The 15,059-nt window shown below is 36.4% G+C and overlaps 1 protein-coding gene across 8 annotated transcripts in view; it reads left to right on the forward strand.

The window, feature by feature from the left end:
* ppfia2 (PTPRF interacting protein alpha 2) overlaps positions 1–15,059 on the forward strand; it is a 180,838-nt gene that overhangs the window by 44,053 nt on the left and 121,726 nt on the right. For 2 of the 8 annotated variants that reach the window (XM_065268627.1, XM_065268630.1), the window contains exon 1: positions 12,420–12,792. The exons of the other annotated variants lie outside the window; for them this stretch is intronic. In XM_065268627.1, coding sequence (XP_065124699.1) covers positions 12,712–12,792 — 81 coding nt within the window. In that variant the 5' untranslated portion in view covers positions 12,420–12,711. Of the gene's footprint in view, positions 1–12,419; positions 12,793–15,059 lie in introns of those variants that run through there. 8 annotated transcript variants of the gene reach the window in all.

Here is a 15,059-nt window from a genome sequence, read left to right on the forward strand (position 1 = left end):
CCCTCTCCCCCTCCATTAAAAGACTATCAGTCTACCTGATGAAGATCACTAAATCAGAGGGAACATGGAGATCAGGGCTAAACATTAGCAGAAGCATCTCCTCAGGCCATTAGGGTGTCCTTAGAGACACATAAATAATCCAGCAGTGTTAAATGGTTCAATGGCAGGGCAGCAGAGTCAGTTCACATTCTGGAGAAATGGCAATGGAAACGCCCACCAAAGCAGCATTTTTTATGTGTCCATTAATGGGACTTTGCCAGGTGGCTCTCTTTTGTTGTACTCCTGCCATGCAATACATTGCCATTCAAAAAAATTCAGTCACTTGACCGAAATGCTTATAAAACCATTTGAAGGTGATATTTTTTATTGTGCCAACATGATTTGATTTTCCTAAACCAACATGGTTATCCTACTTGTTCTGGTTGTCCTGCAAAATCATGTCATTTTTCTAAATGTACTGGCAGAAACCATAATTTTGTCTTTAAATAACAACTGTCGGGATTTCCTGAAGACACGCAGTGGATTTTAGCGCTGAAAATGTGTGGTCTAGTTATTTTTGCAACTGACCTTATTGCATATGCATTTCTAGGAGTTTTCTTTTCAGACGCAAAATTTATAGGAGAAGATTATTTAAATGATTCACACAACCGTGATTTACTAATGTTTGCATGTGATATTACTGGTATTTGCAGCATTATTTAACATTAAAAAAGCATGTCTAAAATCATATTGCACTTGATCTGGCTGAAATTGTTGCTTATAGAAGAGGCTTTTTCAGTGTGTGCCCCCCCTTGTGTACGGTGCATTCCTTCACGGCCCCCCAAAGAAAATTTGTGACAAAAAACTGTTCTAAAACTCAACATTTTAATAAAAAAAACATTAAATTATACAAAAAAGTAGCCTTATTTTTTAGGTTTAATTTCACAGAATTCATGATATATTAATGTATTTCATAAAATGTCATAAAACTGGGGGCCCCCCTGGTACCATCTTGCGGCCCCCCTGGGGGTTTAAAAACCATGTGTCCATTCATCTTAGGTATTCTTAATAAATGAGTATACTTTTTACTTTTAAGCTGTGGTGAATACAAGCATAACATTGCTTTAATTGAGCGTAGGCGTCAAATGAGTTTGTATAAATAGCATAGGCAGGAAGTTTATTAAAGTCACTGGCTGTGTGCAAAAACGCTCACTCGGGCTCTCTTCTTTCTGCATTTGTTTATGTGCTGATCCTCCCACACAGCATTGTTATTATAAGAAAAATATTTTAAACAGCATGAAGTTTCCAGAGCATCTTCTCTAAATCGTGACTTTAGTTGTGCATTAACCGAAACTTGTTAAGCTATTATTAATATCATCATTAATAACCCGCACCTTTTTTCACGTGAATGAGCTTGTGGGCTTCTCCTTGCTTAAGAAAGCTTGTATTGTGCAAAGCTTTGACATTTCCTTGCTGTCAGAATCCTGCCAGATCCTTGTTGGTATTTAGATCTAGTTTAGCATGGCAGGGTTCTTACAGTACATATGTTCTATGTGGGACATGTGTGGTTTTAATATTGATTTATTCTGACCACGCATTTCCCGGGTCTCGTCACTTTTTCCCCGATCCCTTACTTGTGATTATTTTCCAGGTGTATGTTATTTACTTTGTCCCTATTTATTGTCCTTGTGTTTGCTGTTCTGTGCACGTTCGTCTTGTCACTTATCCTGTTGGTTTGCCTGTAGTAAGTTGTGATATCTTAGTCGTAGTCTGTTTAGTGTTTTTTTTTTGTAAAGTTTAGTGTTTATTCAGTATCGTGTTTCCCTTGTCTTGTTTTGCTCCCTCGTGGGTTTTGTTTTCTGTTTTACCTCGTCTGTTTAATAAATTCCTTTGTCAACGTCCGCATTTGGGTTCGTGTCTTGTGTTCCAAAATTCCTGACACTTGCACTATAGAGGTTGTTATGCGTGCACAGGTTTAAAATCAGTGAGTGAGTGGTTCCCGCTCCCTGGCACGCAATAAATTTCAGAGCGCCTGGGCATCAATGACGCGCTCGGATTAATAGCATCATGTTAAAGAAGGTTGTGGTCGTGACTGTGTTGCCAGCTGCCCTTAGAGTAAAGCATCTTCTGTTTTTTGTCCACTAATAGATGGTTTCATCGGACGCACGTGATACACGTCTGGATCCGAACCTTACTTCCGGTTTCGTTTTTTTAATGGTCTGACTAGTTGCTAAACTGATCTCTTGAACAAATGCCTCGTCGAAAATAACAAATGTTTTGGTTTCCTAGGTAATCTATGTGTTGTTTTGTTTGCTTGTTATATAAATAAACTATGTTTAAAGAATTTGTTGTTATTTATTATTAGCGGAGTTTACCGGAAGTTACGTGCGGACCGCGACAGCGGCTTGTTTATGTTGTTACCGCTGAAACGGTCTATACAGTTGGTTGTCTTATATGTGTCAAAGAAGGCATTGAAATAGTATGTTAAATTGTTTTGTGATATCTACATAGAAGGTATGTGGCTTTATTAAGTGCAAAAATGATCCAGAGACGGGTTTATATGTCCATTTACAACCCTAGGATTTGCCCTTTGAATGAAAGTCTATTATTGCCTTATTTGGAAGGGTCATGAATAATAATGTTGAGCTCTGCTCTGATTGGCTTTGATGTTCTGTTTCTCAGAACAGCTGTTTTGAATAGGTGTGTGCGTGCGTGTGTACCTGGTAATTATCAAGATAGGAATACCAGTATTTTTGTGACCTTGTGGGGACATTTTGATGTCCCCATGAGGAAACAAGCTTATAAATCAAACAAAATGATGTTTCTTGAAAATGTGAAGTATTAGAAATGTTTCTTTGATGGTTGGGGTTGGGGAATGGGGTAGGTAAGGGGAATAGAATATACAGTTTGTAAAATGCATTACGTCTATGGAATGTCCCAACAAAAAATGGAAACCAGAATGTGTGTGTGTGCGTGTGTGCGCGTGTGTGTGTGTGTGTGTGTGTGTGTGTGTGTGTGTGTGTGTGTGTGTGTGTGTGTGTGTGTGTGTGTGTGCAAACAGACCTTATGTTTGAGCCTATATCAGACGAAGATACATAGTTTGAGTAATAATCAATTGTTTAGGGATTGCATTGCACAAGGTTTACATAATCGGGAAGGAAACTATCACGTTTGAGGCTCACAATATGTCATTACCATTGTACAGAGCTCTTATTATTCATCTGTGCCTAATTAACAGTTTTGCATTCTACAGCACCTTTAATTTAAAGGCTTTAAATGTAAAAAATGAACAAATAATTAAGTAAACCCTGCCCCCCCAAATACTATCATCTATCTGCAAACTCACAGGCTGACGATAGGTCGATTTCACTAAAGGGCACCTGGGAAAACCTATACAGTCAGTAACAATGGTCCAGTTGGTTAAAGCAATTGCAAAAATTATTAAAACAGATTTTTTTTAGGAAAGGTCAGTTGTTTACAAATGCCACTTGGTTTACAATTTTGTTTTCCAATGCAACCAAATTCAATTACACATGGGGACCAATTCTCACCGTTGCCTATTAGGTTGCATGTTACTAATATATTGAATGTATATTAGTAAAGCACATATTATGCAATGCCTTATTTTGCATACCCATCCTTAATCCTTCCCCATACCTATACAGGGTTTCCCGCAGAAAATGTGTTAGTTAAGGTGGTAGGGTTTTGCAGGTGGGTGGGCGGGCCGGGGGTGTGGCAATCAAAGGGGTACGTGTCATGATGAAAATATTTTTATTTAAAACACTCAAATAAAACTCAATTTTGAAGAAACTATGACAGAAAATGAACACATACTAGATTATTAATGAATTAAATGTTATATCAACAGGCTAGTTATCATCCAGACAGTGACGGACCATGTCTTTCTCTCATTTCAGCCATGTGAAGTGCGTCCACGCTATTCTCCGAGATGCACTTGACGGCCTTTTGTGCAGCAATTTTTTTTTTGGATGACCTAGTTAAGGTGGTAGGGTATCCCAGCTTAGGTGGGCCGCCCGAACTAAAAAGTGCTGCGGGAAACCCTGTTATACTTAAATGCTACCATGACTTATTAAGTATTAATAAGCAGTAAATTAGGATTTTGAGGCAAAAATAGTTTTTAATAGCGATTGTGATTCTCATGCCAATACCTTATTAACATACAGACACAGAAATACAGAAATTAATAAATGCAGCAATACAAAAATACTACAATTAAAGTTGATGCTTTTGACAAAAGATTTTTATTTATTTCTACATTTTATTTATTAATGTCTACATTTATTTATTTTTACATTTAACCAATGACTTATTTATGTCTTTATTTATGTATTTATTCATTCATTTATGTATTTCTAAATGTATTTATTTATGCATTTAATTAATATATTATATATTTATGTCTTTTTGTATTTATTCAGTAATTTATTTCTATATTCCTACATTTATTTATTTATGCATTTATTATTTTTTATTCATTAATTTATGTATTTCTAAATGTATTTATTTATTCATTTAATTAATATATTATATATTTATGCCTTTTTGTATTTATTCAGTTATTTATTTCTATATTTCTACATGTATGTATTTATTTATTTATTTATGCATTTATTATTTTTATAAATAATTTTTCGTCCTCCATATGTTATATTGTAAAGGTGTGTACAGGCTTATTAAAATTTTCTTCACATTTCTTTGAGTGTTACTCAAGTCTGAAAAATCGATGACATTTGCTTGTGCATTGCTTTGTCCTCTGCCAATCAGAGATGATTTAAATAGCGCTTGACAGTTCCAATCAGAATAGACTACAGCTTACTTCCCCATTCTGATTACCCACAAGCGCCCTCTTGTCACCCCAAAGCATGCACATTCAATCTTTTGTGGGACTCTGACAAACATACATGTCCCTTTTATTTTTGTAATTTCTGCTAATTTTCTATTGTGAAGTGAGAGGTGTACATGGCAATGGTAAGAGTAGTGTTCTTTACTATAGAGGCAATGCTATGACAGACACAAAGCATGTACACTATTCTCTCCCTCTCCAGATTGTGGCAGACTGAGCCTTCTGTCTTGCATTTTAATAGTTATATGTCGTGGTTTATTTTGGAAGGCCTGGAGTGTGACTCATACTTTCTGGGTAGTTGTTCAAACCCTCATGAATCTAGAACTTTTCTCCAAACTGTGAAAAGTCTATGATTTTCCCTCGATACAACAAGCACAACATTTTTTATTGAAGTTGAGTGCAGTCACAGGACAATTTGGTGGGTGTAAATGCTTGTATGTGTGATAACGCTTACAGTCTTCCTTAAAGGTGCAGTGTGTAAATTTTAGCGGCATCTAGTGGTGAGGTTGTGAATTACAACCAACAGCTTAATCCACTGCTCCCCCCACGCTTTTAAAACGCATAGAAAAGCTACTGTAGCCACCACAGCACAAACATGTCATCGTCGGAGACAACTTAGTAAAATAAAATTGTCCGTTAAGGGCTTCTGTAGAATAATGGCGGCACAAAATGGTGACTTCCATGTAAGGGGACTCTCTGTGTATGTAGATAAAAAGGTCTCGTTCAAAGTTCATAAACACATAACGGTTCATTATGAAAGGTCTTTATACACCCCTGATAATATAGTTTTGTATATTATTTTGCATTTCTGTCAAGAGGTCCTTCTAAAAATTACACACTGCACCTTTAAGAAAAAGCAGACAAATCATGCATGAATGTTGAACAGACTAAGTGCTCAAACTTTTGGGGGGGACAGTGCATTGTGAATAGTTTACTGGTCATGGTAATGAGCATTTTGTGTTCAGAAATCAATATGTTTTGTTCTGTGTTTGCATGTACAAATGTTTATGTTATGGCAGTAGTGCTTGCATTGTCATTCATTGCATTTCAAAGAATATTAAATTATTATTTAAACCTGTTTTGGAACGGTATTATTTGTTAGCACCATGTTTTTCACAATAGCATTTGAAATGGTTTAGTGTAAGCGAAATAATTTTCCTTTTGAATGTAATGCTTTTAATGTTCTGCTATGTTGACTCTTGCAGATGGACACATTGCGATGTATAGATGCTGAGACTATATATTGTGTGGCCCTAGTTAAACCATAGTATAAAATCAGCAAAAGGCTTGCTGTGAAATGAGATGCATTGTTTTCATGCATTGTCACACATTTGCATAATTTGAGTGATTTTCTTCACACATAGCATGTCTTATAATAACTCAAACATGTGGTCTTTATTAACACCTTTGTTTTCTCATTGGTGAGCCAAACTAACTTTTTGCAAAAAAAAAAACAAAAAAAACAAAATTCCTTAAACATCAGTCCTTGGGACAAAATAGTGTTTGCAGTTAAAGTGTGCTCGTAAGAGCTCTATGCCAATAGAGCAATCTTGTAATGTAACATCATATAGTAAAAGCTGACTTTTATTAGACTGCGTAGTCTACTTGAATTAGTCTAGACAGCTTTTGACCTTGAGTTTTATTGCGTCTCAACAGTGTTTCACAACCTCTTTGCAGATTTATATGCCTAAAGTATGAAGGAAATCCAAAGAATGAAACACACTAAATATATGAATCAATACTAGTGCTATAAATTGATGTCTGTGATTGGTGCATGTAGATTGTATTGACCAATAAGACGACATGCAGGTGGTTTCAGGTACAAGCCATCACAATCAATAAGCGGTAATATTACATAAAATCCTGGGATGCTGTAGCTCCAGCGTGGCTTCGTAATAAAACAAGTTCTTACAGCTTTTTCACTGGTGGATCTACTAATAAGAGAAGTTTTCCTGACTGTAACAAGCTCCCTTAAAGAAAGGTTACATTTTTCCTTTTAATTAGAGATTCAGCTTTGCTTCATAGCACACCAGCACAAATAAATACACGCACACACACACACACGCACGCACGCACGCACGCATGCACGCACGCACGCACGCACGCACGCACGCACGCACGCACACACACACACACACACACACACACGCTATTGAATAACAGGTCTAATTACGGTGCAGTGTTTTCAGGCACAGATGCTTGTTAGGTGTTATGGAATCAGATGGATGGGTGGCCACCTAGAAAGAGGACATTGATTTGTTTTGCCCTTTTGATTGTTTGTGTGTGGTCATGCTTTGTAAGTCTTGTTAAAGCTCAGATCAGAGTGGGTGGCTCATCAATGAATGAATGAATGCATTTTTGAACTGATATTTTGTAGCAGTATTAGTAATATTATAAATGTTATATATTATTTTAAACGTATGTGTTTCCTTGAGGCTTGTGTGTATTTTGGTGGTTGACACATAGACATTTTGGGCAAAAGCGTGACATGAAACGTAATTTATAATTGCAATTGTAATTGATTACTTGGAAAGTATTAGATTTTTTATTAAAAAAAATAAAAAAATAAAATCCAAAACGTAATCAAAAGTATCCGAATCAGTTTCAAATTTATAAACTCTAAATTCACTAAAAAGTACTTGTTTAAGCATTGACATTTTATTTTATTACACCAATCAGCAACATGTTTCCAATGTTAGTTCCTGTGGCGTTAAGGAATAATAGCATCTGTTCGGGTTTCTGCTCGACTTACCTCACCTTGATGTGACAAGCCATATTTCTGATCATCCAAGAGAGACGTCACTGACGTCACTGCATGTATGCTGATGCCGCATTTACACCGTCATCATTTTATGCTTGCTTCATTGTTATAAAATATTTTCTGATCTGGAGAGAAAGTTGTAGGTTCCAAAAGTTACAGTATGTTTATCACTTAAAGCTTTATCTCTTATTATTTGACCCCTTTAAATGATCGATAACAATCATATGTGACAATGAACCTCAATTTCGAAACAAAATGAGAAGCTACCACAGGCCAAACATGTCGTCGTCTGAGACAACGTAAGGACGAAACCCGCTCTGTAGAACAGTTTGTCCATTTAGGGTTACTGTAGAAACATGATGTTGACTTTCACGTAAGGTGACTGGCGGTATATGTAGATTAAAAACGGCTCATTCTAAGGTAATAAAAACAATACAATTCATTATGTAATTTCTTTATACACCACTGATAATATAGTTATGTATATTATATTGCATTTCTATCAAGAGATCCTTCTAGAAGTTACACAACGCACCTTTAAGTACCAAAGGCATATTTGTAGCAAAAGCCAAATTGGTCAATTTTATTTCTTTATGCCAAAAATCATTAGCATGTTATGTAAAGATTTTGTTCATTTTGTAAATGTCCTACCATAAATATATAAAAACTTGAGTTTTGTGAGTGGATGAAGTTGCTTATTATTCGTTTGGACATCTTTAAAGGTGATTTTCTCAATATTTTGATTTTTTTGCATCCTCAAATTCCAGATTTTTTTATAGTTGTATCTCTGCCAAATATTGTCATATACGAACAAACCGTACATCAAAGCTTATTTATTCAACATTCAAATTATCTATAAATGTAACACTTAACACTGGTTATGTGGTCCCAGGTCACATGTTGTAGATGATTTTGGAACATAATTCTTATGCCATTAGTATAATGACATCTGAAATGATGAAAACCCCTTTGATTTTTTTCAAAGATAAAGGCATGAAAGGTTTCCCATTATATAGCTTTTTGTAGGAAACAGTCTATCCTAGTGTAAAAACAACAACAAATAGCATTACATCTCATTCTATCCAAAGTTCCACTAGGTAGCCATATTTACAATGCCTCCAAGCAGTTGTTTCATTCACGCAAGTCTTAAAGGGATAGTTCACCAAAAATAAAAATTGTGTCTTAATTAACTCGCTGTGACAGTATCTTAATGTCTGTGTAAATATGACAGTATTTAAATTTTTGGGGGTGAACTATCACTTCCCAAGTCCTATCTCAAGTCAAGTGTTGTTCCCTATTCATAGTAATATGAGTGCTCTATCTCAGTGGTTCCCAAACTTTTTCAGCGTGTGGCCCCCCTTGTGTACGGTGCATTCCTTCGCGACCCCCCAAAGAAAATTTGTGACAAAAAACTGTTCTAAAACTCAACATTTTAATAAAAAAAAAAAACAAAACTTAAATTATACAAAAAAGTAGTGCTTTTGGTTAGTAGCCTTATTTTTTTTAGGTTTAATTACACAGAATTCATGATAAATTTATGTATTTCATAAAATTTCATAAAACTGGGGCCCCCCTGGCACCATCTTGCAGCCCCCAGTTTGAAAACCACTGCTCTATCTTATTACAGTATATCTAATATCTTTGTTATATCATTATTACATTAATGATCATATATGTAAATTGATTAGTGATGGGTATGTAATAACTCATACGTATGGTTAATAACATAACATATTGGATGAATTGTTGGCGATAAAGGGCCAGATTTACTAAACGGGGCAAATTAGCGCAAGAGCGCAATACCAAAAAAGCGCCGATAGGAGTGGTAATATCTGCGTGTTATTTGCTAAAGCGCAAATAAAATAACACAGGTGCAAGCCCTGATTTCCACAATGACCAACGCAATATACTAAGAGCAGATTATTTTTATTTACTTCAGGAAACGTACTAAACTTTTACATGTTAAATTTAACACATGCTTTTTTCTGCGTTAAATAATGGCGCAAATACCACACACGCAAACATTAGTAAATCGTGTTGCGTGAATCATTTAAAAATTCTTCTCCTAAAAATGTTGTGTCTAAAAGGGAATCTCCTAAAAATGCATATGCAATAAGGTCAGTTACAAAAATAACTATTTTCTGCGCCAATTATCCACTGCGCGTCTTTAGTAAATCCTGACAGTCGTTATTTAATGACAAAATGATGTTTATGCTGGCTCAAGCTGTTTGTAAAATATGGCCCAAAGTCTTTGCGAAGTACACTTCTCTCTCTCTTAAAATACCTTTTAAATTCTTCTGGGTAACAGGTGCTTGGCAATACTGCTGTCCAGATGCAGCCTTGATTCATATTTTGACTGATTGATTGAAATGATGATTTACAGAAAGAAGGCCGTACTTTAAATTAAATCCCAGGACATAAACACATAAACAGTACTCAAACGTTCTGACCAATGCGGGAATTTTGCTCATATGTGACACTTATTTTGAAATGTTGCCTTGTTGTGATGGCAAACCGAACCAGTTAGAAAGTGCACATTTAGTCCCAAATCTTTAGCTTCGAGAGTTAAGCACATTGACTAGAGGACCTTTAGACTAGTATTTGAAAATAAATTTCTCTTATTGGCTCAGACAGATTTGTTTGTGAGTAGACTGTGTGCTCACAGAGTCTGCTGCTGTTTTTGTAGCAGAAAGAGTGACGGGGCTTGGCATGTTTTGCGGCCACGATCCAAGCCTCCTGGTCTAGCACAGCACCCCAGGGAAGAGATAGGCTGTGCTCTGTATGTGTGTGTGTGGTTCTCTCAGGTTGCTCAGAAGCCCCATCTGGTGCATCTCTCTATGCCTTTGTGCCCTTTCAGGACATTTGGAAGAAGAGACTTGTATTATTACCATCACATCTTCCCCTTGAGGAGGAAATCTTTCAGAGACAAGCCTAAAATCAAGCATTTATAAATGTTTATATCTTTCTTTTGCCTTTGTTCTTTTCTTATGAGACAATATTGCTGCATTCCATTAGTGAATTTCGATTTAAGCACATTTCCATAGACATTTCAGAAGGCTTTTAAAACCACTGTGCTAGAATCATGCCACAAGTCAAAACAATTGCATCATCAATCATTCCTTATTTCAGTCATCTAGTAAGAGCTCATAGACTATTGCTTTTGTGCAATACAAAGTCATGATCTTATTAAAAAAAAAAATATTTTTGTTTACCTATGCAGTTTTGGATGCACATTTCACTGTTTGTGTTATAATACTTTTGTGAATAGTGGTGTTTGGTACGGCAAACATTATGTTGCTTATGCTTACGGTTAAGGGATGCAAACGAACCCACTTACTAACATTTCGACCTACTTATAAGGAACAATTTTATACTTGGCTTTGTTCAGTTGAGTAAGTGTGCTAACCTTTATATTGTATATGTTGAGAGCCACAAAAAGTCAAGGGTCTCTGATTCAATAAAGTCCCGTAAATGGACTTCTGCTAAGCCAGGCTTGTAGATTTGATTATCTTTCTCTACAATGGCAACATGTATTCACAGAAAAGCCAAGCAATGGAGCCAAATTGAATGAGACCTTTACATGTGCCAGGTCAGTAGAAACATTGAATTTAAATTGCTCTTCTATTAACTGAAAGGAAGCTTATCTTGGTCAATACTGAACTTGTTATAAATGGTTGTAGTGAAATTATTTCATGTAGAGGTGAGGGGGTGTAGAAAGATAAAATCAAATTGATCCCCAGCATCAGTCTACACTGCCACTGACTGCCTGCAGTTCGTTTGCTGACCATCTCTTGCATATTGCACACAAATTTGAAAATCACTTTCTCAGTAAGCTTTGATCAGACTAGCTGACTTTATGCAATGTTCAAGTGTTTGTGTTTGTGTCTTTTTATTTGATCAACTGACAGTAAATTGACAGAAAAGCTGTGTCCAAAATGACTCCTTTATGATTTGACTATTTTCTATTTCGTGCTTAGAAGCAAGGGCGCTACATCCACAAGTATGAATGAAATTCAGTCACTTACTTACTCACCCACTCGCCTTGAGACTTAAACCAGCAACTCTTGGGTTACAAGCCTGATTCTTTAACCATTAGGCCATTACTGCCCACTTTTATGGAATATTTGAACCTTGTCAAGTGATGTGATTATCAAGTTTGTAGTTGCTTTGTAGATATTTAAGATAAACCTAAACTAGATATAAACAAGTGGAACTCCCAAATAGTATTTTTATACTTCAAAATAATTCATTTTCGACACACATATATTCATAGTTTAACTAGTTTTGGAGGTCATAAAGACATAATGTAGACAAACTTGCCATGCTGTTATAATATCCTTTGAATACTCACAGTTTATTGTCATTATTGCAATTACAAAAATATTCTTTTGAGCTGTATCAATGAGAATTATTTGTTGTTGTCATTTCCCCGAGGATAAACCTTGGTTTAATTATTGCAGCCTTAAAGTTTATAGTATTTTATATTGCTTAGCTAATATATTGTATATTGTAGCCTAAGGGAAGGAATAATACCCATTAAAACTTTTTTCAGCACCATGGTGCAATCATTGACGTGCATGAAAAATAAAGAGTGTTGTTTAACACCAAGGACATGCTTGTTTATGGTGCACTAAAACACTCTGGGAGTCATGAATATGCGACACTGAATCTCTCTAAGCATCCGTCCCGAACAGGGAGAGTCCCTCGTGTTGTCCCGCCCACTTCTGATTCTGCCATCGGATTGGTTCGACGGCTCTGACGCTTTAATAATGATGTGAAGAGGCAGCAGCTTAAGGAACAGATGGGCTGGTCCAGCACACGAGCGCGCAGCATCCGCGCTACGATCATGGAGCCTGCTGCTCTATACATCAGCTTCATATCTGAACGATAATGTCAGCATTTTATCGACTTATTATCACACAAGACGTCTGTCCGTGCATGCAAAAGGAGCATAATTGTATTTCCTTTCTCTCTTTGTGGATGTGACAAGTCCATCATCAGTTTGAAAGGGACTGATCCCTAATCAGTTGAACTTGACGAGACGGATTTAATTCGTACTTCGTAATCGGAGGCTTGTTTTGCATACTGCTGAAGAATTCGGGGAAATATGATTTTCTCCGACATGAACCCGGGGACTAATTCCCCAAAGGTCCACCCGCCCAACGGGACGAGATTTTACACATATCAGGCGAGTATTTAAAGTGTTTATCGCATTTTAACAACGAAATGGATGCTCAAATATATTTATATAACCAAATAAGTAATGCAAACATAGTTATAAGACTCTTTTTGCGCATATAATGTTGTTATTTGCAGTTTAAGAGATGCATGATGCATTATTTTTATAAATTGTTTATATTTGCTAAAGTGTTCGTGTAGCACAACTGGTTTAGCATTGCGTTAGCAACTCAAAGCTCACGGGTTCAAACCCCTGGGGACACGAATGATAAAAATGCTTAAATTGCTGGTTTTTGTTGCAAAGAGCAATAATTGTGTCTTCAGAGTTTGGTTTTAGTTTGACACGTCATAGGCGGACTTTCCAGTAGAAATAGACGCCAAAACTATGATCTTGTTGCGGTTTAAGTCTGGATTGGTGGATTCAAGGCGTTAACCAGCAGCACAAGTGAGCGCGCGAGCAGCTGTCACAGAGCGCGTGCATTCCTCAGGAGGCGCAAGCGCTTTATAAATAGCGTCAAACTGCAAAGACAGTTCATCAACGCAGTGGCATTTACAGTATTGCTGGGAGATAGATAGTAATGTCACAGCTCCATGCATCTGTATGCTTAAAGGGATAGTTCACCCAACAAAAAAAACTCTGTCATCCTTTACTCACTCTCATGTTGTTACAATCCTGTATACATTTCTTTTTTCTGATGAACACGAGGGAAGATATGTGGAGGAATGTTTGTAACCAAACCAATCATGAGCACCATTTACTTCCATAGTAGGAAAAAATAATACTATGGAAGTGAATAGGGCTCGTGAAGGGATTGTTTTTTATTTTTGGGTAAACTATCCATGATATATTAAGTGCATGTACTACATGCATAATTGGGACTGGGGCTAGTTGTCACAAGGGAATATTTCTCAAAGTCAACCTCTGTACGAATTATTTTTAAGCTTTTACTTTAAATGCATAAATAAATAAACCTATTTAATGTTTACACTTTTATTTCAGATAAATACAATACAATACAATACATTGTTTGCAGTTGTATTTTTAATAGTATGGTGGTTTATAGTAACACCAATTAATAAAAAATAATGACACTTTCGAGAGTAAACTTCACCCTTTCCCCAAATGTATGCAGTTATTGTAGTTTTATCCTCATCTATTTTAAGCTCCTTTGTATGACGTATTGATGATATGACAGTTTTGAACTGTGTATTTGTGTGACAACTTGCCCCAATCACATCTAATTAGTCTGTACAAGCAGTATTAGGAAACCTCATTTGTACACCGGAACCGCATTGGAGGCTGTTTTGATAATTATACACCCACAGTAGATTGTCTTGATGTGTTGAATAGCATGCGCTGCTCAGCTGTGACCCAAATCTCATGCATTGGAATGAGGGCGGTGTCTTTAGATATTGATTTCTGTAATGTGAGTCCATGGTAACCAAGCCAGTAATGATATCGGAAAGAGAAAATGTGGCTTTAGAGAGGGTGATTTCATCTGCGCTGCTGTCAACAGGTGCTGCAAATGCTTGTTTAACCCACAATATTGATACTTGTTTCATGGATTACAATGCAAGTTTATTTTTGGATTGCTTTGCTCTAAAAATATTAGGTTTAGGTACTTCAGGTTAACATTCAGTGTATAAACTACATGACATATTTATGTGTATGTGTGAGCGTTTGCGTGTGCAGCTTCCAGAATCTGTTCAGCTCTTGTCATTAGCGGTAAGGTGCTCCCCATGGAAAACCGCCTGAAAGATTTTTCCCTGATTTAAAGCAACACGATCTATTACATTCGGTCCTAACAGTCTATTTCACAGGTTACAGCCACTGCATGAACGATCTGAACAATCTAAGCATGGCAGGTTTGCACTGTAAAAACAACCCAGTTGTTTACAGTCTCTTTATTACATAAAAAGGTTAGAAATAATATAAAAAAATGTATCTTCCTGAACTGGCTTCCTGAAGTGTTTCCATTCTTTTGTAATGTTGTTGTACACATAATATTTCTCACATTTTTCTTCAGCATTCCTCACCAGCCACTGCAAACATTGCACAGGGTCAATATTAGTGTTGGCGTAGCAAAGCACATCTCTAGTGCTGATGGCAGCTGTGTGTGCATTCTCCAAAGACAGGGTTGGCCAAGCACAAGACTCACTTTGCTAACGTAGTTGATCGACAGCAATAGCCTTTGTGCTAGCTGTACCCCTGTCTCATCTTTGGAAACTAATATGGTTTACTTAAATAGCTCTGATCCTACACAGATTTTATAGCGT

The sequence above is a fragment of the Paramisgurnus dabryanus genome, chromosome 1 (assembly GCF_030506205.2).
Source record: "Paramisgurnus dabryanus chromosome 1, PD_genome_1.1, whole genome shotgun sequence".
Taxonomy (NCBI): Eukaryota; Metazoa; Chordata; class Actinopteri; order Cypriniformes; family Cobitidae; genus Paramisgurnus; species Paramisgurnus dabryanus.